Below are 23,001 nucleotides of genomic sequence, written 5' to 3' on the forward strand. Positions count from 1 at the left end.
AATCATTCTTAATGGTCTGAATCAAATCAATTCGTAAACTATTTCACAAAAGGAGCCGGTCGGCCGAGCGGACAGCACGCTGGACTTGTGATCCTGTGGTCCTGGGTTCGATCCCAGGCGCCGGCGAGAAACAATTAGCAGAGTTTCTTTCACCCTATGCCCCTGTTACCTAGCAGTAAAATAGGTACCTGGGTGTTAGTCAGCTGTCACGGGCTGCTTCCTGGGGGTGGAGGCCTGGCCGAGGACCGGGCCGCGGGGACACTAAAGCCCCGTAATCATCTCAAGATCTCAAGATAACGTCAAATATGAAGTTGTTGTGTCTCTTAACAAGCGTACGATTCTTGGCGTCCAGGTTAATAGGCTGTTTGAGTCCCCAAACCGTCGATAATACGGTGGTTAACATCTCCCTGAACCACTGCGAATGTTACGTAGAGGTCATTAGTGGTGAGATAATGGAGCATTAAGTGTGAGGACAGGTTGTTCAGTTACCTCTGGGGGGAGGCAGGTTAATGTCAGGTCCACTCTTGGCTTTTTAACCCAGAGGTCATCACCGGGTAAAGGTTAAAGGTCGCTGTGGGTCAATGTTCCTCACCGGGAGATCAGACTGTCAGCGCCAGCATGTTGCATTGTCGAGCCGCGGGATATAATGGTGTAGTTAACACTCAATGTTTCGTGTTAGCTGCTTTAACCTAGGTTGTGTGGGGTTATGTCTATCATCCTCTGGTGGGGCTATGTCTATCATCCTCTGGTGGGGCTATGTCTATCATCCTCTGGTGGGTTATGTCTATCATCCTCTGGTGGGGTTATGTCTATCATCCTCTGGTGGGGCTATGTCTGTCATCCTCTGGTGGGGCTATATCTATCATCCTCTGGTGGGGCTATGTCTATCATCCTCTGGTGGGGTTATGTCTATCATCCTCTGGTGGGGTTATGTCTGTCATCCTCTGGTGGGTTATGTCTATCATCCTCTGGTGGGTTATGTCTATCATCCTCTGGTGGGTTATGTCTATCATCCTCTGGTGGGGTTATGTCTATCATCCACTGGTGGGTTATGTCTATCATCCTCTGGTGGGTTTATGTCTATCATCCTCTGGTGGGGTATTGTCTATCATCCTCTGGTGGGGTTATGTCTATCATCCTCTGGTGGGTTATGTCTATCATCCTCTGGTGGGTTATGTCTATCATCCTCTGGTGGGTTATGTCTATCATCCTCTGGTGGGGTTATGTCTATCATCCTCTGGTGGGTTATGTCTATCATCCTCTGGTGGGGTTATGTCTATCATCCTCTGGTGGGTTATGTCTATCATCCTCTGGTGGGGTTATGTCTATCATCCTCTGGTGGGTTATGTCTATCATCCTCTGGTGGGGTTATGTCTATCATCCTCTGGTGGGTTATGTCTATCATCCTCTGGTGGGTTATGTCTATCATCCTCTGGTGGGTTATGTCTATCATCCTCTGGTGGGTTATGTCTATCATCCTCTGGTGGGGTTATGTCTATCATCCTCTGGTGGGTTATGTCTATCATCCTCTGGTGGGTTATGTCTATCATCCTCTGGTGGGGTTATGTCTATCATCCTCTGGTGGGTTATGTCTATCATCCTCTGGTGGGGTTATGTCTATCATTCCTCTGGTGGGTTATGGTCTATCATCCTCTGGTGGGGTTATGTCTATCATCCTCTGGTGGGGTTATGTCTATCATCCTCTGGTGGGTTATGTCTATCATCCTCTGGTGGGTTATGTCTATCATCCTCTGGTGGGGTTATGTCTATCATCCTCTGGTGGGGTTATGTCTATCATCCTCTGGTGGGTTATGCCTATCATCCTCTGGTGGGTTATGGTCTATCATCCTCTGGTGGGTTATGTCTATCATCCTCTGGTGGGGTTATGTCTATCATCCTCTGGTGGGTTATGTCTATCATCCTCTGGTGGGGTTATGTCTATCATCCTCTGGTGGGTTATGTCTATCATCCTCTGGTGGGTTATGTCTATCATCCTCTGGTGGGTTATGTCTATCATCCTCTGGTGGGTTATGTCTATCATCCTCTGGTGGGTTATGTCTATCATCCTCTGGTGGGTTATGTCTATCATCCTCTGGTGGGTTATGTCTATCATCCTCTGGTGGGGTTATGTCTATCATCCTCTGGTGGGTTATGTCTATCATCCTCTGGTGGGTTATGTCTATCATCCTCTGGTGGGTTATGTCTATCATCCTCTGGTGGGTTATGTCTATCATCCTCTGGTGGGTTATGTCTATCATCCTCTGGTGGGTTATGTCTATCATCCTCTGGTGGGTTATGTCTATCATCCTCTGGTGGGTTATGTCTATCATCCTCTGGTGGGTTATGTCTATCATCCTCTGGTGGGTTATGTCTATCATCCTCTGGTGGGTTATGTCTATCATCCTCTGGTGGGTTATGTCTATCATCCTCTGGTGGGTTATGTCTATCATCCTCTGGTGGGGTTATAGTCTATCATCCTCTGGTGGGTTATGTCTATCATCCTCTGGTGGGTTATAGTCTATCATCCTCTGGTGGGTTATGTCTATCATCCTCTGGTGGGTTATGTCTATCATCCTCTGGTGGGGTTATGTCTATCATCCTCTGGTGGGTTATGTCTATCATCCTCTGGTGGGTTATGTCTATCATCCTCTGGTGGGTTATGTCTATCATCCTCTGGTGGGTTATGTCTATCATCCTCTGGTGGGTTATGTCTATCATCCTCTGGTGGGTTATGTCTATCATCCTCTGGTGGGGTTATGTCTATCATCCTCTGGTGGGTTATGTCTATCATCCTCTGGTGGGGTTATGTCTATCATCCTCTGGTGGGTTATGTCTATCATCCTCTGGTGGGTTATGTCTATCATCCTCTGGTGGGTTATGTCTATCATCCTCTGGTGGGTTATGTCTATCATCCTCTGGTGGGTTATGTCTATCATCCTCTGGTGGGGTTATGTCTATCATCCTCTGGTGGGGTTATGTCTATCATCCTCTGGTGGGGTTATGTCTATCATCCTCTGGTGGGTTATGTCTATCATCCTCTGGTGGGTTATGTCTATCATCCTCTGGTGGGGTTATGTCTATCATCCTCTGGTGGGTTATGTCTATCATCCTCTGGTGGGTTATGTCTATCATCCTCTGGTGGGTTATGTCTATCATCCTCTGGTGGGGTTATGTCTATCATCCTCTGGTGGGGTTATGTCTATCATCCTCTGGTGGGTTATGTCTATCATCCTCTGGTGGGTTATGGTCTATCATCCTCTGGTGGGTTATGTCTATCATCCTCTGGTGGGGTTATGTCTATCATCCTCTGGTGGGTTATGTCTATCATCCTCTGGTGGGTTATGTCTATCATCCTCTGGTGGGGTTATGTCTATCATCCTCTGGTGGGGTTATGTCTATCATCCTCTGGTGGGTTATGTCTATCATCCTCTGGTGGGTTATGTCTATCATCCTCTGGTGGGTTATGTCTATCATCCTCTGGTGGGGTTATGTCTATCATCCTCTGGTGGGGTTATGTCTATCATCCTCTGGTGGGTTATGTCTATCATCCTCTGGTGGGTTATGTCTATCATCCTCTGGTGGGTTATGTCTATCATCCTCTGGTGGGTTATGTCTATCATCCTCTGGTGGGTTATGTCTATCATCCTCTGGTGGGTTATGTCTATCATCCTCTGGTGGGTTATGTCTATCATCCTCTGGTGGGGTTATGTCTATCATCCTCTGGTGGGTTATGTCTATCATCCTCTGGTGGGTTATGTCTATCATCCTCTGGTGGGGTTATGTCTATCATCCTCTGGTGGGTTATGTCTATCATCCTCTGGTGGGTTATGTCTATCATCCTCTGGTGGGTTATGTCTATCATCCTCTGGTGGGTTATGTCTATCATCCTCTGGTGGGGTTATGTCTATCATCCTCTGGTGGGGTTATGTCTATCATCCTCTGGTGGGGTTATGTCTATCATCCTCTGGTGGGTTATGTCTATCATCCTCTGGTGGGGTTATAGTCTATCATCCTCTGGTGGGGTATTGTCTATCATCCTCTGGTGGGGTATTGTTTATCATCCTCTGGTGGGTTATGTCTATCATCCTCTGGTGGGGTTATGTCTATCATCCTCTGGTGGGGTTATAGTCTATCATCCTCTGGTGGGGTATTGTCTATCATCCTCTGGTGGGGTTATGTCTATCATCCTCTGGTGGGGTTATAGTCTATCATCCTCTGGTGGGGTATTGTCTATCATCCTCTGGTGGGGTATTGTCTATCATCCTCTGGTGGGTTATGTCTATCATCCTCTGGTGGGGTTATGTCTATCATCCTCTGATGGGGTTATGTCTATCATCCTCTGGTGGGTTATGTCTATCATCCTCTGGTGGGTTATAGTCTATCATCCTCTGGTGGGTTATGTCTATCATCCTCTGGTGGGGTTATAGTCTATCATCCTCTGGTGGGTTATAGTCTATCATCCTCTGGTGGGTTATGTCTATCATCCTCTGGTGGGTTATGTCTATCATCCTCTGGTGGGGTTATAGTCTATCATCCTCTGGTGGGTTATGTCTATCATCCTCTGGTGGGGTTATGTCTATCATCCTCTGGTGGGTTATGTCTATCATCCTCTGGTGGGTTATGTCTATCATCCTCTGGTGGGGTTATGTCTATCATCCTCTGGTGGGTTATGTCTATCATCCTCTGGTGGGGTTATGTCTATCATCCTCTGGTGGGTTATGTCTATCATCCTCTGGTGGGTTATGTCTATCATCCTCTGGTGGGTTATGTCTATCATCCTCTGGTGGGGTTATAGTCTATCATCCTCTGGTGGGGTTATGTCTATCATCCTCTGGTGGGTTATGTCTATCATCCTCTGGTGGGTTATGTCTATCATCCTCTGGTGGGTTATAGTCTATCATCCTCTGGTGGGGTTATAGTCTATCATCCTCTGGTAGGGTATTGTCTATCATCCTCTGGTGGGTTATGTCTATCATCCTCTGGTGGGTTATAGTCTATCATCCTCTGGTGGGTTATAGTCTATCATCCTCTGGTAGGGTATTGTCTATCATCCTCTGGTGGGTTATGTCTATCATCCTCTGGTGGGTTATAGTCTATCATCCTCTGGTGGGTTATAGTCTATCATCCTCTGGTGGAGTTATGGTCTATCATCCTCTGGTGGGGTTATGTCTATCATCCTCTGGTGGGTTATGTCTATCATCCTCTGGTGGGTTATGTCTATCATCCTCTGGTGGGGTTATAGTCTATCATCCTCTGGTGGGTTATGGTCAATCATCCTCTGGTGGGTTATGTCTATCATCCTCTGGTGGGTTATGTCTATCATCCTCTGGTGGGTTATAGTTTATCATCCTCTGGTGGGTTATGTCTATCATCCTCTGGTGGGGTTATGTCTATCATCCTCTGGTGGGTTATGTCTATTATCCTCTGGTGGGTTATGTCTATCATCCTCTGGTGGGTTATGTCTATCATCCTCTGGTGGGTTATGTCTATCATCCTCTGGTGGGTTGTGGTCTATCATCCTCTGGTGGGTTATGTCTATCATCCTCTGGTGGGTTATAGTCTATCATCCTCTGGTGGGTTATGTCTATCATCCTCTGGTGGGTTTTGTCTATCATCCTCTGGTGGGGTTATGTCTATCATCCTCTGGTGGGTTATGTCTATCATCCTCTGGTGGGGTATTGTCTATCATCCTCTGGTGGGGTTATAGTCTATCATCCTCTGGTGGGTTATGTCTATCATCCTCTGGTGGGTTATGTCTATCATCCTCTGGTGGGTTATGGTCTATCATAATAGAGTCTGGCAACTGTTAGCGTCAGCTATTCACAATCCAGGGACGCGGGTTCGAATCCCGGGCGAGAGAGAAAGAATTAGGCAGAGTTTCTTGCACCAGATGCCTCTGTTTACTCAGGAGTCACTAGGTAGGTAGGAGTTATTTAGCGCTTGAGGCCAACAGCCTTGTGTGTGTGTGTGTGTGTGTGTGTGTGTGTGTGTGTGTGTGTGTGTGTGTGTGTGTGTGTGTGTGTGTGTGTGTGTGTGTGTGTGTGTGTGTGTGTGTGTGTGTGTGTGTGTGTGTGTGTGTGTGTGTGTGTGTGTGTGTGTGTGTGTGTGTGTGTGTGTGTGTGTGTGTGTGTGTGTGTCTGTGTACACACCCCAAGGTAGACACAGGGGTAGAAACAAGGTAGACACACGGATAGAAGCAAGGTAGACACAGGGGGTAGAGCCACAGTAGAGGGAGTAGAAGGTATAAAGTCAAGAGGTAACCAAAGAGGCGGTTATCCATCAACGAGCACAACCGGTTGGTACACACAGCCACCACTCACCCATTAGCCATGTCAACACGCAGTTTCCCACACCGTGGTTTTCCCCGGACCAACCTCTGGCTAAGACGCGTCCCCGCTCCCACACAACGAATGCCAGATTATCAGAACACTCACTAGTTCTCCCAGGATGAACTGCAGCGATGCAAATCTCGCTGCAGGTCTTCCAGGATGAACGCCGGATTAACCGAACGCTCACTAATTCTCCCAGGATGAACTGCAGCGATACAAATCACGCTGCAGGTTTCCCAGGACGAACGCCGGATTATCCGAACACTCACTAGTTCTCCCAGGATGAACTGCAGCGATACAAATCACGCTGCGGGTCTTCCAGGATGAACGCCGGATTATCCGAACGCTTGCTAGTTCTCCCAGGATGAACTGCAGCGATACAAATCATGCTGCAGGTTTCCCAGGATGAACGCCCGATTATTTGAACTCTCACTAGTTCTCCCAGGATGAACTGCAGCGATACAAATCTCGCTGCAGGTTTCCCAGGATGAACGACGGATTATCCGAACGCTCACTAGTTCTCCCAGGATGAACTACAGCGATACAGATCTTGCCGCAGGTTTTCCAGGATGAACGCCGGATTAACTGAACGTCATCTCTGAATTAACAGACACACCTTAATTTTTCCTAAGATGAACGTGTGGATACCAGAGTCAATGTTATTTTAGGATGGATAACGACATTTTCGAATAATCCAAATCCTTCTGCCTCTTGCAAGCCGTGCAAAATGTTGAATGTCGTGTCTTTCTTGTCTGACGCCATTGGCGTTTTTTGATGTTAGAACGTATTTTCTTTTAATTGATTTTTGCGGACCTTGTAACGGAACTGTTGGTCCATTATGTGTCCAAAAAATGTGTCCGGTACGACACTTTTTCTCTCGCTATGTATACTATCGGTGTTGCCTTTGTTTGGGGACTGATTTAATAATTAAATTCCATTTTCTTCTTCTTGATAATAGATATCTTTTTATGATTTAATGGTTATCTTTTGCTTCTGTATAGTTATCTTTTATTTCTATATGGTTATCTTCTGTTCTATATAGTTATCTTTTGTTCTCATGATTATATTCTTGCTTTTAAATTGTTATCTTCATGTTCTCTAAAAGATAGATAGATAAGTTCACTTTATTTATAAATATTAATTTCAAACATTTATAGTCATGTTAGTTTACAAGAATTTACAGTAAACTATTAAGCTGGAAGAAAGTCATGACAATACCACGTCCTGCACGGGCTCACCATAGACCGTGCTACTTGGAACATTTTGTTCCCAGTAGCGAATCTTTAACAACAACAACAACAACAAACTACGTCCTGAAATATCTGTAATTGTAAACTGTGTACACAAGAATTAGATTTAGATTTAGAAGTAACTTTATAAATGATTTTAAAATCCTTGTATTTTCCCGAGTCAGCGTGAGGAACTTTTTCCATAACACCTGATACAGAGGTTTACAAGTTGGGTAAACCAAACGAGTTTATGGTAGTCTGAATCAAAGTTTACATTTTGGCGTAAAGTAGCATTTTGGGAACAATTTGAGAGGTGATATATATTGGAAAAGTATAAAGTGTACCATTAGAGCACTTGTAGCTCAGCATCTGTGGCCATACTTTACACTACAACAGTAGGAATACTAGTATACAGTTTACATGACTTATATAAAGTATTGTAAAGTAATCATTCAGTGAATTTATAAACAAATTTTCACAGTATCAACTCGAATGTTTCCCCAACGCCCAGAAACCGTCGTACTAAAGTGCCCTTATCCTAACCTACCAGAGGACCTAAAACAGAAAACGGGACAGTATGTTAATTTCGCGAGCCGCTCCTTTTTTCCAATATAAATATTTTTAATGTAGGTAGAGTATACGTCACAATGCGACGTTCTATTAGCAGGACAGGGTAAGGTAACACTACTTTGTAAACACGTGAAGACGAGCAGACATGCCAATGTATTTTAATCTACCCGATAATTCACATCGTAAGAAATAGGGCAATATAAGGGTAAGATCTTGGCGTCAACTAACTCCCAATTTCCTCAAATCTTCCCATTAATGCCCACAGGAAATTTTCATTACGTTAATGTGTTTGAAAATGGTCCCCATTATCCGTGGTGTCAGCCGTCAGCAGCCACGGTAATGGTGGTGTCAGCCGTCAGCAGCCACGGTAATGGTGGTGTCAGCAGCCACGGTAATGGTGGTGTCAGCCGTCAGCAGCCACGGTAATGGTGGTGTCAGCCGTCAGCAGCCACGGTAATGGTGGTGTCAGCCGTCAGCAGCCACGGTAATGGTGGTGTCAGCAGCCACGGTAATGGTGGTGTCAGCAGCCACGGTAATGGTGGTGTCAGCCGTCAGCAGCCACGGTAATGGTGGTGTCAGCCGTCAGCAGCCACTGTAATGGTAGTGTCAGCCGTCAGAAAACGCCGTTAGTGACAGTGTCAGCCGTCAGCACGGCGCCAGTAGTGACAGTGTCAGCCGTCAGCACGGCGCCAGTAGTGACAGTGTCAGCCGTCAGCACGGCGCCAGTAGTGACAGTGTCAGCCGTCAGCACGGCGCCAGTAGTGTCAGTGTCAGCCGTCAGCACGGCGCCAGTAGTGTCAGTGTCAGCCGTCAGCACGGCGCCAGTAGTGACAGTGTCAGCCGTCAGCACGGCGCCAGTAGTGTCAGTGTCAGCCGTCAGCACGGCGCCAGTAGTGTCAGTGTCAGCCGTCAGCACGGCGCTAGTAGTGTCAGTGTCAGCCGTCAGCACGGCGCCAGTAGTGTCAGTGTCAGCCGTCAGCACGGCGCCAGTAGTGACAGTGTCAGCCGTCAGCACGGCGCCAGTAGTGACAGTGTCAGCCGTCAGCACGGCGCCAGTAGTGACAGTGTCAGCCGTCAGCACGGCGCCAGTAGTGACAGTGTCAGCCGTCAGCACGGCTCCAGTAGTGTCAGCCGTCAGCACGGCGCCAGTAGTGTCAGTGTCAGCACGGCGCCAGTAGTGACAGTGTCAGCCGTCAGCACGGCGCCAGTAGTGACAGTGTCAGCCGTCAGCACGGCGCCAGTAGTGTCAGTGTCAGCCGTCAGCACGGCGCCAGTAGTGACAGTGTCAGCCGTCAGCACGGCGCCAGTAGTGACAGTGTCAGCCGTCAGCACGGCGCCAGTAGTGTCAGCCGTCAGCACGGCGCCAGTAGTGTCAGTGTCAGCACGGCGCCAGTAGTGACAGTGTCAGCCGTCAGCACGGCGCCAGTAGTGACAGTGTCAGCCGTCAGCACGGCGCCAGTAGTGTCAGTGTCAGCCGTCAGCACGGCGCCAGTAGTGACAGTGTCAGCCGTCAGCACGGCGCCAGTAGTGAGTGTCAGCCGTCAGCACGGCGCCAGTAGTGACAGTGTCAGCCGTCAGCACGGCGCCAGTAGTGACAGTGTCAGTCGTCAGCACGGCGCCAGTAGTGTCAGCCGTCAGCACGGCGCCAGTAGTGTCAGTGTCAGCACGGCGCCAGTAGTGACAGTGTCAGCCGTCAGCACGGCGCCAGTAGTGACAGTGTCAGCCGTCAGCACGGCGCCAGTAGTGTCAGTGTCAGCCGTCAGCACGGCGCCAGTAGTGACAGTGTCAGCCGTCAGCACGGCGCCAGTAGTGACAGTGTCAGCCGTCAGCACGGCGCCAGTAGTGACAGTGTCAGCCGTCAGCACGGCGCCAGTAGTGTCAGCCGTCAGCACGGCGCCAGTAGTGTCAGTGTCAGCCGTCAGCACGGCGCCATTAGTGTCAGCCGTCAGCACGGCGCCAGCAGTGTCAGCCGTCAGCACGGCGCCAGTAGTGTCAGTGTCAGCCGTCAGCACGGCGCCAGTAGTGTCAGCCGTCAGCACGGCGCCAGTAGTGTCAGTGTCAGCCGTCAGCACGGCGCCAGTAGTGTCAGCCGTCAGCACGGCGCCAGTAGTGTCAGCCGTCAGCACGGCGCCAGTAGTGTCAGCCGTCAGCACGGCGCCAGTAGTGTCAGCCGTCAGCACGGCGCCAGTAGTGTCAGTGTCAGCCGTCAGCACGGCGCCAGTAGTGTCAGCCGTCAGCACGGCGCCAGTAGTGTCAGTGTCAGCCGTCAGCACGGCGCCAGTAGTGTCAGCCGTCAGCACGGCGCCAGTAGTGTCAGCCGTCAGCACGGCGCCAGTAGTGTCAGTGTCAGCCGTCAGCACGGCGCCAGTAGTGGCAGTGTCAGCCGTCAGCACGGCGCCAGTAGTGTCAGTGTCAGCCGTCAGCACGGCGCCAGTAGTGTCAGTGTCAGCCGTCAGCACGGCGCCAGTAGTGACAGTGTCAGCCGTCAGCACGGCGCCAGTAGTGACAGTGTCAGCCGTCAGCACGGCGCCAGTAGTGACAGTGTCAGCCGTCAGCACGGCGCCAGTAGTGTCAGTGTCAGCCGTCAGCACGGCGCCAGTAGTGTCAGTGTCAGCCGTCAGCACGGCGCCAGTAACAACTATAGAGACTTGAAGCCCTGCCAGATGCTGCCTCCTTATTGTCCTGCTCCTGCTCCTGCTCCTGCTCCTGCTCCTGCTCCTGCTCCTGCTCCTGCTGCTCCTGCTCCTGCTCCTCCTGCTCCTGCTCCTCCTGCTCCTGCTCCTGCTCCTGCTCCTCCTCCTCCTGCTCCTGCTCCTCCTGCTCCTGCTCCTCCTGCTCCTGCTCCTGCTCCTGCTCCTCCTGCTCCTGCTCCTGCTCCTCCTCCTCCTGCTCCTGCTCCTCCTGCTCCTGCTCCTGCTCCTGCTCCTCCTCCTCCTGCTCCTGCTCCTCCTGCTCCTGCTCCTCCTGCTCCTGCTCCTCCTGCTGCTGCTCCTGCTCCTTCTGCTCCTGCTCCTGCTCCTGCTGCTCCTCCTCCTCCTGCTCCTCCTCCTCCTGTTCCTGCTCCTCCTCCTGCTCCTGCTCCTCCTCCTGCTCCTGCTGCTCCTCCTCCTCCTGCTCCTCCTGCTCCTGCTCCTCCTCCTGCTCCTGCTGCTCCTCCTCCTCCTGCTCCTCCTCCTCCTGTTCCTGCTCCTCCTCCTGCTCCTGCTGCTCCTGCTCCTGCTGCTGACGGAGGCAGGAGAGAAGAGAACAATAGGGCCACCCTGCTGGTGCATCTGGACGCAGGACCTCGGACATCTCCAACAGCCGCCTTGATCACCCACCAGCTGGTTATTATTGATCTGGTGAGTCTCTTGTACAGCTGTGTACACCTGCACACACACCTGCACACACACACCTGTACACACACCTGCACTCCTACACACATCGTCGTGTCGGGTGGACGTGGGTTGGGAGCTCCTGGTTCAGACAACCTCGAAGTTGCCTGATTAAGTGAATGATAAACTTGGATTTTGACTAATGCTTGACGGTAGTGAAGAAAGGAAGTAGAAATAGCGTAGTTGAGAATAGGTGTTGACGCTGACTGTGACCTCACGCTGACTGTGACCTCACGCTGACTGTGCCCTCACGCTGACTGTGACCTCACGCTGACTGTGACCTCACGCTGACTGTGACCTCGCGGTGACTGTGACCTCACGCTGACTGTGCCCTCACGCTGACTGTGCCCTCACGCTGACTGTGACCTCACGCTGACTGTGCCCTCACGCTGACTGTGACCTCGCGGTGACTGTGACCTCACGCTGACTGTGCCCTCACGCTGACTGTGACCTCACGCTGACTGTGACCTCACGCTGACTGTGACCTCACGCTGACTGTGACCTCACGCTGACTGTGACCTCACGGTGACTGTGACCTCACGCTGACTGTGACCTCGCGGTGACTGTGACCTCACGCTGACTGTGCCCTCACGCTGACTGTGCCCTCACGCTGACTGTGACCTCACGCTGACTGTGACCTCACGCTGACTGTGACCTCACGCTGACTGTGACCTCACGCTGACTGTGACCTCACGCTGACTGTGACCTCACAGCATCACTGTGGGCCGACGTGACCTGACCCCGGCAGCAACCCTCCGTACACCAGGTGGGGGGACGCCTGGAGACTTACTATATGGTGTAGCAGGACGGTAAGGTACTTGGGACGACCTGTGGGTAAGGTACTTGGGACGACCTGTGGGTAAGATACTTGAGACGACCTGTGGGTAAGGTACTTGAGACGACCTGTGGGTAAGGTACTTGGGACGACCTGTGGGTAAGGTACTTGGGACGACCTGTGGGTAAGGTACTTGGGACGACCTGTGGGTAAGGTACTTGGGACGACCTGTGGGTAAGGTACTTGGGACGACCTGTGGGTAAGGTACTTGGGACGACCTGTGGGTAAGGTACTTGGGACGACCTGTGGGTAAGGTACTTGGGACGACCTGTGGGTAAGGTACTTGGGACGACCTGTGGGTAAGGTACTTGGGACGACCTGTGGGTAAGGTACTTGGGACGACCTGTGGGTAAGGTACTTGGGACGACCTGTGGGTAAGGTACTTGGGACGACCTGTGGGTAAGGTACTTGGGACGACCTGTGGGTAAGGTTGTCTATAGCAGTGACTAGGTCAGGACGGGCGTCTAGGTCCCCCAGTGTTATGATTGAGGAAGGGGATTGGTTTGTGGAGATGGTGATTGGGAAATTTGTAGAGAAGAGGGATGATTGGATAGAGGATCTAATCCAGGGGATTAAAAGTGAAATCTTTAATAAGACACAGGACGAGGTTCAGAGACAAACACAAGAGCTTATGGACTATATTCAGAGAGAAATGAGAAAGAGCCGGGTAGCATGGGATAGTGAAATAACTGGGCTTGCAACTGAATATGGCAGGAATAAGGGAAGTATGGCAAGGGAAGGGGGAGTAGCAGGTGGGGGTCAGCCAGGGGGGGGGGCCAGCATGACCCTTCACTGAGAAGGTCAATCATAATCCATGGATTTCTCAAAGTCAAGGCATCATCGAGGCAGGAAAGGCTGAAGATTGAAGATTTTGAGTTAATGGGTATCTTGAGAGATATCAGAGCCCAGATGGCAGGGAATGAGGTGGGAATCCACCGCCACATTGGGGCTTACAACTGTACCAAGAAACGACCTGTCCCGGTACAGTTCACTAACGACGAGGCTGTGGATTACATACTGTGACACAAACATTTACTCAGAGGTATGTGAAAACTATTACAACGTGTATATTGACAGATACATGACATAACATGAATAGATAGCCCACAGGACGAGCCAACCTCCACCACACATCTCTTCCCATTTGGGCGTAGTTACACACTCTGTGCTAACCACACCTGCTTCCCAGGTCACACACCCTCCCAAGTCAGTCCCCCCATTCCCTGCCCCTGCTTATGTCCCCAACACCTCCCCTGACCCCTCTGACCCCATTGCAGTCAAATCTATCTGCTTCAACCCACATTCCAAGGACCCCCTCATCCCCTCAACCCCCAAAACCCGCCCAGCACTCATCCCCTCCTCAGCCCCCTTTCCTTCCAGGTGACCCCCCCACCCTTGTGAGGGGGGCACATGGACCCCCCCCCCCCATGGTGGATGGGGGGATCCCCTCATTTCCCTCTTCCCCCTCCTGCCCCAATGCCCACACCTATCCCTGAGTCTCCCCTGACTAATACAACCTCTCTCCCACTCTCACTATCCTTGCTCCATCCGCCCCTCTTCCCCCCACCCCCTCTATCCTTCCCCCTCCCAACCTCTCAACCTTTATCTGACTCTCAACCTTACGCTATCTCCCAACCCCTCTATGCCTATCAGACCCTCCCTAATCTTCAGACCCAGTATGCCCTTCCTACTCCAGACCTACCTACCCAGGCCCTACCCCAGACCCTCCTACCTACCTTCCTAGAAGCCCAGCCCCCAGTAGCCCCCAAGCACCCCTCCAGACCCCAGTCACCCCCAGACACCCCCCAGATCCCCCCCCCCCAGACCCTCAAAGAAAGGGTAAACTCTGATACCAGAGTTTCCGTGAAGAATCTCAAGGTTTGGTACACCAATGCTGATGGGGTATCTAATAAAGCAGAAGAGGTAAAAGAAAGAGTGAGTGAAGCAGATCCTGACATAGTTGCAATAAATGACATGATCTCGGATGCAATCTTTCCTGAAGGGTACCAGGTGATAAGAAAAGAGAGGACACAGAGACAGGGAGGGGGAGTAGCACTCCTAATAAAGCGGAAATGGAAGTTTAAAGACCTGGGAAATCGAGTTACCAATGAGTGCACAAGCTTCATACATGGAACTCTGACAGTAGATGGGAGGAAGATTGTGATCCTGGTAATCTACAATCCCCCACCAAACAGTAGAAGACCCAGGCAGGAGTATGATGACAACAACAAAGCATGTATAGATGAACTGCAGAAGGCAGCAACACTAGCCCACAGAATGAGAGCGAAGCTGCTGATCATGGGGGACCTAAATCATGGAGAGATAAATTGGGAATCAAGGAATCCCCATGGAGGGGACGAAACGTGGGGAGCAAAATTAGTAGATGTTATAGACAGGAATTTCCTGACACAACATGTGAAGGAAGACACAAGGGAAAGAGGAGGAGATGCACCGAGCCTATTAGACCTGATTTTCACCCAGAACGTAGAAGATATCGAGAATTTAGAGCATGAAATACCTCTAGGGGCCAGTGACCATTGTGTCCTAGTCTTTGACTACATGATGGAATTCAAACTTATGACCATGGGACAAGAGATCTGGGAAAGGAGAGCTGACTACAGGAAAGGGAACTATAAGAGGATAAGGGACTATCTGGGTGAAGTGCAGTGGGAGGAAGAAATTAGAGGAAAAACTGTCCAAGATATGATGGACCTAGTCATACAGAAATGCCAGGAGGCCGAAGAGAGATTTATACCAACGGTAAAGGGAAAAAATAAGAAGGAATATAATAACCCATGGTTTAAAAGACAGTGTCAGGAAGCAAAAATGGCCAGCAGGCGGGAGTGGAGGAAGTACAGAAGACAAAGAACAGAGGACAACAGGATCAGATACAACAGAGCTAGGAACGATTACATTAACATAAGACGAACATCGGAAAGGGACTATGAGAACGATATTGCAATCAAAGCGAAAAAACAACCTAAGTTACTACACAGTCATATAAGAAGAAAAATGTCGGTGAACGACCAAGTGACAAGACTAAGGAAGACAGAGGGGGCATATACTGAAAGTGACAAGGAAATCTGCGAGGCACTGAATGCCAGTTTCCATGGAGTGTTCACTACCGAGCGTGAGCAGCTCCCATTGTTGGAAGGGGTTACCCTAGATGAAAGACTATCAGATATAGAGGTGACAGCAGAGGAGGTAATGAAACAGTTGACAACTCTAGATGCAACTAAAGCTGTTGGACCAGACAAAGTATCACCGTGGATACTAAAAGAAGCAGCACAGGCCCTCAGCGTGCCTCTGGCAATGATCTTTAATGAGTCACTTATGTCAGGAGAATTGCCCAGTTGCTGGAAGAAGGCAAATGTCGTGCCGATCTTCAAGAAAGGTGATAGGGAGGAGGCACTTAACTATAGACCTGTATCACTGACAAGCATCCCCTGTAAAATACTGGAAAGAATAATTAGGCTACGACTGGTTGCACACCTGGAGAACATTAGGTTTGTGAACAAACATCAACATGGGTTCTGGACAGGGAAATCGTGCCTAACAAACCTTCTGGAATTCTATGATAAAATAACGAAGATAAGACAGGACAGAGATGGTTGGGCAGACTGCATATTTCTGCACTGCCAAAAAGCCTTTGATACAGTACCGCACATGAGACTGCTGTTCAAGCTCGAGAGGCAGGCGGGGGTGGGGGGAAAGGTCCTAGCATGGATAAGGAACTACCTAACAGGAAGGAGCCAAAGAGTTACGGTAAGGGGCGAGAAGTCGGACTGGCGAACAGTAACAAGTGGAGTACCACAAGGATCGGTGCTGGGACCAATTCTATTTCTTGTATATGTTAACGACATGTTTACAGGCGTAGAGTCCTACATGTCGATGTTTGCGGATGATGCAAAGTTGATGAGAAGAGTTGTGACAGATGAGGATTGCAGGATCCTCCAAGAGGACCTGAACAGGTTGCAGAGATGGTCAGAGAAATGGCTACTGGAATTCAACACGAGCAAATGTAAAGTTATGGAAATGGGACTAGGAGATAGGAGACCAAAGGGACAGTACACAATGAAGGGGAACAGCCTACCTGTAACGACGCGTGAAAGAGACCTGGGGGTGGACGTAACACCTAATCTATCTCCTGAGGCACATATTAATAGGATAACGACAGCAGCGTACTCTACACTGGCAAAAGTTAGAACATCATTCAGAAACCTAAGTAAGGAGGCATTTAGGGCGCTTTACACTGCCTACGTAAGGCCAGTCTTAGAGTATGCCGCCTCATCATGGAGTCCCCATCTGAAGAAGCATATAATGAAACTGGAAAAGGTTCAGAAGTTTGCAACGAAACTCGTCCCAGAGCTACGAGGGATGGGGTATGAAGAGAGCCTGAAGGAACTGTGCCTTATGACACTAGAAAAAAGAAGGGAGAGGGGGGACATGATAGGAACGTATAAAATACTCAGGGGGATTGACAGAGTGGACATAGACGAAATGTTCACACGGAATAGTAACAGAACGAGGGGACATGGGTGGAAGCTTGAAACTCAGATGAGTCACAGAGATGTTAGGAAGTTTTCTTTTAGCGTGAGAGTAGTGGGAAAATGGAATGCACTTCAGGAACAGGTTGTGGAAGCAAATACTATTACTAATTTTACACCCAGGTATGATAGGGAAATGGGACAGGAGTCATTGCTGTAAACAACCGATGCTCGAAAGGCGGGATCCAAGAGTCAATGCTCGATCCTGCAGACACAACTAGGTGAGTACAGACACCTGCACACACACCTGCACTCTTACACACATCTGCATACATTTGTACACCTGCACACATACCTGTACACCAGCACTTCTACACACACACCTGTACACATATACACACACACCTGTACACACATTTGTACACCTGTACTCCTGCACACGCACCTGCACTCTGACACACACCTGTACTCCAACACACCTGCACATGCACCTGCACACACCTGACGCAGTAGGTAATGTGCAGTGAAACAAGTGAACTTGGAGAATGGGCGCTAGAAGAAAACCCAGACATAATAGCACTCACAGAAACAAAGCTAACCTACTACACACACAGCAGCAGGCCGCCGCCGGTGTGAGGCACACATGTTAGTGATGTCCGCGGAGGAGTGTCAAATATTGGGGACATTGAAGGAGTATAGAAGCTGGTGTCTGCTGGCTGGCTGGCTGGCTGCTGGCTGGCTGGCTGGCTGGCTGGCTGGCTGGCTGGCTGGCTGGCTGGCTGGCTGGCTGGCTGGCTGGCTGGCTGGCTGGCTGGCTGGCTGGCTGGCTGGTGGCTGGCTGGTGGCTGGCTGGATGGCTGGTGGCTGGCTGGTGGCTGGCTGGCTGGCTGGCTGGATGGCTGGCTGGCTGGCTGGCTGGCTGGCTGGCTGGCTGGCTGGCTGGCTGGCTGCTGGCTGGCTGGCTGGCTGGCTGGCTGCTGGCTGCTGGCTGCTGGCTGGCTGGCTGGCTGGCTGGCTGGCTGGCTGGCTGGCTGGCTGGCTGGCTGCTGGCTGGCTGGCTGCTGGCTGGCTGGCTGGCTGGCTGGCTGCTGGCTGCTGGCTGGCTGGCTGGCTGGATGGCTGGTGGCTGGCTGGTGGCTGGCTGGTGGCTGGCTGGCTGGCTGGATGGCTGGTGGCTGGCTGGCTGGCTGGCTGGCTGGCTGGATGGCTGGTGGCTGGCTGGTGGCTGGCTGGCTGGCTGCTGGCTGGCTGGCTGGCTGCTGGCTGCTGGCTGGCTGGCTGGTGGCTGGCTGGTGGCTGGCTGGCTGGCTGGTGGCTGGCTGGTGGCTGGCTGGTGGCTGGCTGGCTGGCTGGCTGCTGGCTGCTGGCTGGCTGGCTGGTGGCTGGCTGGTGGCTGGCTGGCTGGCTGGTGGCTGGCTGGTGGCTGGCTGGTGGCTGGCTGGCTGGCTGGCTGGCTGGCTGGCTGGCTGGCTGGCTGGTGGCTGGCAGGACCCATGACAGAGAAGCAGCAGCAGACCAGTAGAGTCCGAGGACTGGATCCATCAGAGGGCAGTTAGAATGTCTAGAGGAGGATCCCAACCCCATGGTGACGACGGCCCTGTTCCTCCTCCTCTACTGGTTCATGTCCTCTATACTCCCACACTCTCCAACCCTTCATAACAATAAGTTACTATGTATGTTTTGGTCCGTATTGAGGTCCCCACACCTGCTGGTGACTGTGGGGGCTCGCCCACACCTGCTGGTGCCTGTGGGGGCTCGCCCACACCTGCTGGTGACTGTGGGGGCTCGCCCACACCTGCTGGTGACTGTGGGGCCTCGCCCACACCTGCTGTTGACTGTGGGGCCTCGCCCACACCTGCTGGTGACTGTGGGGCCTCGCCCACACCTGCTGGTGACTGTGGGGCCTCGCCCACACCTGCTGGTGACTGTGGGGCCTCGCCCACACCTGCTGGTGACTGTGGGGCCTCGCCCACACCTGCTGGTGAGTGTGGGGCCTCGCCCACACCTGCTGGTGCCTGTGGGGGCTCGCCCACACCTGCTGGTGAGTGTGGGGCCTCGCCCACACCTGCTGGTGACTGTGGGGGCTCGCCCACACCTGCTGGTGACTGTGGGGCCTCGCCCACACCTGCTGGTGAGTGTGGGAGCCTCAGTGTTGGAACTCTGGCTGTGGCCTCCTCTAACACCCAGGTCCCAACACTACACACTCCACACCTGCTTCCCGGTGGCACTATAGCGAGGACAGGTGTGGGAGTGACACTGTACACTACAGTATGGTGGTGTGAGGACACTGTACACTACAGTATGGTGGTGTGAGGACACTGTACACTACAGTATAGTGTCAGTATGGTGGTGTGAGGACACTGTACACTACAGTATAGTGTCAGTATGGTGGTGTGAGGACACTGTACCCTACAGTATAGTGTCAGTATGGTGGTGTGAGGACACTGTACACTACAGTATGGTGGTGTGAGGACACTGTACACTACAGTATAGTGTCAGTATGGTGGTGTGAGGACACTGTACACTACAGTATGGTGGTGTGAGGACACTGTACACTACAGTATAGTGTCAGTATGGTGGTGTGAGGACACTGTACACTACAGTATGGTGGTGTGAGGACACTGTACACTACAGTATGGTGGTGTGAGGACACTGTACACTACAGTATGGTGGTGTGAGGACACTGTACACTACAGTATAGTGTCAGTATGGTGGTGTGAGGACACTGTACACTACAGTATGGTGGTGTGAGGACACTGTACACTACAGTATAGTGTCAGTATGGCGGTGTGAGGACACTGTACACTACAGTATAGTGTCAGTATGGTGGTGTGAGGACACTGTACCCTACAGTATAGTGTCAGTATGGTGGTGTGAGGACACTGTACACTACAGTATGGTGGTGTGAGGACACTGTACACTACAGTATGGTGGTGTGAGGACACTGTACACTACAGTATGGTGGTGTGAGGACACTGTACCCTACAGTATAGTGTCAGTATGGTGGTGTGAGGACACTGTACACTACAGTATGGTAGTGTGAGGACACTGTACCCTACAGTATAGTGTCAGTATGGCGGTGTGAGGACACTGTACACTACAGTATAGTGTCAGTATGGTGGTGTGAGGACACTGTACCCTACAGTATAGTGTCAGTATGGTGGTGTGAGGACACTGTACACTACAGTATGGTGGTGTGAGGACACTGTACACTACAGTATAGTGTCAGTATGGTGGTATGAGGACACTGTACACTACAGTATGGTGGTGTGAAGACACTGTACACTACAGTATGGTGGTGTGAGGACACTGTATACTACAGTATGGTGGTGTGAGGACACTGTACCCTACAGTATAGTGTCAGTATGGTGGTGTGAGGACACTGTACACTACAGTATGGTGGTGTGAGGACACTGTACCCTACAGTATAGTGTCAGTATGGTGGTGTGAGGACACTGTACACTATAGTATGGTGGTGTGAGGGCACTGTACACTACAGTATAGTGTCAGTATGGTGGTGTGAGGACACTGTACACTATAGTATGGTGGTGTGAGGACACTGTACACTACAGTATGGTGGTGTGAGGACACTGTACACTACAGTATGGTGGTGTGAGGACACTGTACAATACAGTATAGTGTCAGTATGGTGGTGTGAGGACACTGTACACTACAGTATGGTGGTGTGAGGACACTGTACAATACAGTATAGTGTCAGTATGGTGGTGTGAGGACACTGTACACTATAGTATGGTGGTGTGAGGACACTGTACACTACAGTATAGTGTCAGTATGGTGGTGTGAGGACACTGTACACTACAGTATGGTGGTGTGAGGACACTGTACCCTACAGTATAGTGTCAGTATGGTGGTGTGAGGACACTGTACACTACAGTATGGTGGTGTGAGGACACTGTACCCTACAGTATAGTGTCAGTATGGTGGTGTGAGGACACTGTACACTATAGTATGGTGGTGTGAGGGCACTGTACACTACAGTATAGTGTCAGTATGGTGGTGTGAGGACACTGTACACTATAGTATGGTGGTGTGAGGACACTGTACACTACAGTATGGTGGTGTGAGGACACTGTACACTACAGTATGGTGGTGTGAGGACACTGTACAATACAGTATAGTGTCAGTATGGTGGTGTGAGGACACTGTACACTACAGTATGGTGGTGTGAGGACACTGTACACTACAGTATGGTGGTGTGAGGACACTGTACAATACAGTATAGTGTCAGTATGGTGGTGTGAGGACACTGTACACTATAGTATGGTGGTGTGAGGACACTGTACACTACAGTATAGTGTCAGTATGGTGGTGTGAGGACACTGTACACTACAGTATGGTGGTGTGAGGACACTGTACAATACAGTATAGTGTCAGTATGGTGGTGTGAGGACACTGTACACTACAGTATGGTGGTGTGAGGACACTGTACACTACAGTATGGTGGTGTGAAGACACTGTACCCTACAGTATAGTGTCAGTATGGTGGTGTGAGGACACTGTACACTACAGTATGGTGGTGTGAGGACACTGTACACTACAGTATAGTGTCAGTATGGTGGTGTGAGGACACTGTACACTACAGTATGGTGGTGTGAGGACACTGTACACTACAGTATGGTGGTGTGAGGACACTGTACACTACAGTATGGTGGTGTGAGGACACTGTACACTACAGTATGGTGGTGTGAGGACACTGTACACTACAGTATGGTGTCAGTGTGGTGGTGTGAGGACACTGTACACTACAGTATGGTGGTGTGAGGACACTGTACACTACAGTATGGTGGTGTGAGGACACTGTACACTACAGTATGGTGGTGTGAGGACACTGTACCCTACAGTATAGTGTCAGTATGGTGGTGTGAGGACACTGTACCCTACAGTATAGTGTCAGTATGGTGCTCAAGACACTGTAACACCACAGTATAGTGTCAGTATGGTGCTCAAGACACTGTAACACCACAGTATAGTGTCAGTATGGTGCTCAAGACACTGTAACACCACAGTATAGTGTCAGTATGGTGCTCAAGACACTGTAACACCACAGTATAGTGTCAGTATGGTGCTCAAGACACTGTAACACCACAGTATAGTGTCAGTATTGTGTTCAAGACACTGTAACACCACAGTATAGTGTCAGTATGGTGCTCAAGACACTGTAACACCACAGTATAGTGTCAGTATGGTGCTCAAGACACTGTAACACCACAGTATAGTGTCAGTATGGTGCTCAAGACACTGTAACACCACAGTATAGTGTCAGTATGGTGCTCAAGACACTGTAACACCACAGTATAGTGTCAGTATGGTGCTCAAGACACTGTAACACCACAGTATAGTGTCAGTATGGTGCTCAAGACACTGTAACACCACAGTATAGTGTCAGTATGGTGCTCAAGACACTGTAACACCACAGTATAGTGTCAGTATGGTGCTCAAGACACTGTAACACCACAGTATAGTGTCAGTATGGTGCTCAAGACACTGTAACACCACAGTATAGTGTCAGTATGGTGCTCAAGACACTGTAACACCACAGTATAGTGTCAGTATGGTGCTCAAGACACTGTAACACCACAGTATAGTGTCAGTATGGTGCTCAAGACACTGTAACACCACAGTATAGTGTCAGTATGGTGCTCAAGACACTGTAACACCACAGTATAGTGTCAGTATGGTGCTCAAGACACTGTAACACCACAGTATAGTGTCAGTATGGTGCTCAAGACACTGTAACACCACAGTATAGTGTCAGTATGGTGCTCAAGACACTGTAACACCACAGTATAGTGTCAGTATGGTGCTCAAGACACTGTAACACCACAGTATAGTGTCAACACCACAGTATAGTGTCAGTATGGTGCTCAAGACACTGTAACACCACAGTATAGTGTCAGTATGGTGCTCAAGACACTGTAACACCACAGTATAGTGTCAGTATGGTGCTAAAGACACTGTAACACCACAGTATAGTGTCAGTATGGTGCTCAAGACACTGTAACACCCTGGAGCCCTCACCAACACCAACAAACTGAAGGTCAACTGAACACCACAAGAATAAACATGATATAATTGAGCACTTTAGAGCCGGAGAAATATTTTCATAACCTTAAGTGGTCCTTAAGTCACTGTTCTTAAGTGTGTTTGCTGAGACCA

General features: G+C 50.4%; 2 protein-coding genes across 2 annotated transcripts in view; one reads left to right on the forward strand and one right to left on the reverse strand.

The window, feature by feature from the left end:
• Positions 1-9,762: 9,762 nt before the first annotated feature.
• LOC138364784 (uncharacterized) lies at positions 9,763-11,422 on the reverse strand. The gene is made up of 2 exons (XM_069324758.1): positions 11,356-11,422; positions 9,763-10,784 (listed from the first exon to the last, which is right to left on the reverse strand). The coding sequence occupies exons 1-2, from the start codon at positions 11,420-11,422 to the stop codon at positions 9,763-9,765; spliced, it is 1,089 nt and encodes a 362-aa protein (XP_069180859.1).
• A 1,396-nt stretch (positions 11,423-12,818) lies between these two features.
• Positions 12,819-23,001, forward strand: part of LOC138364785 (dynein heavy chain-like) — a 33,610-nt gene continuing 23,427 nt past the window's right edge. The window contains exon 1 of the mRNA XM_069324759.1: positions 12,819-13,062. Within this exon, the coding sequence (XP_069180860.1) occupies positions 12,819-13,062 (244 nt within the window). The remainder of the gene's footprint in view (positions 13,063-23,001) is intronic.

This window comes from Procambarus clarkii, chromosome 14 (assembly GCF_040958095.1).
Source record: "Procambarus clarkii isolate CNS0578487 chromosome 14, FALCON_Pclarkii_2.0, whole genome shotgun sequence".
NCBI classification, from domain to species: Eukaryota; Metazoa; Arthropoda; class Malacostraca; order Decapoda; family Cambaridae; genus Procambarus; species Procambarus clarkii.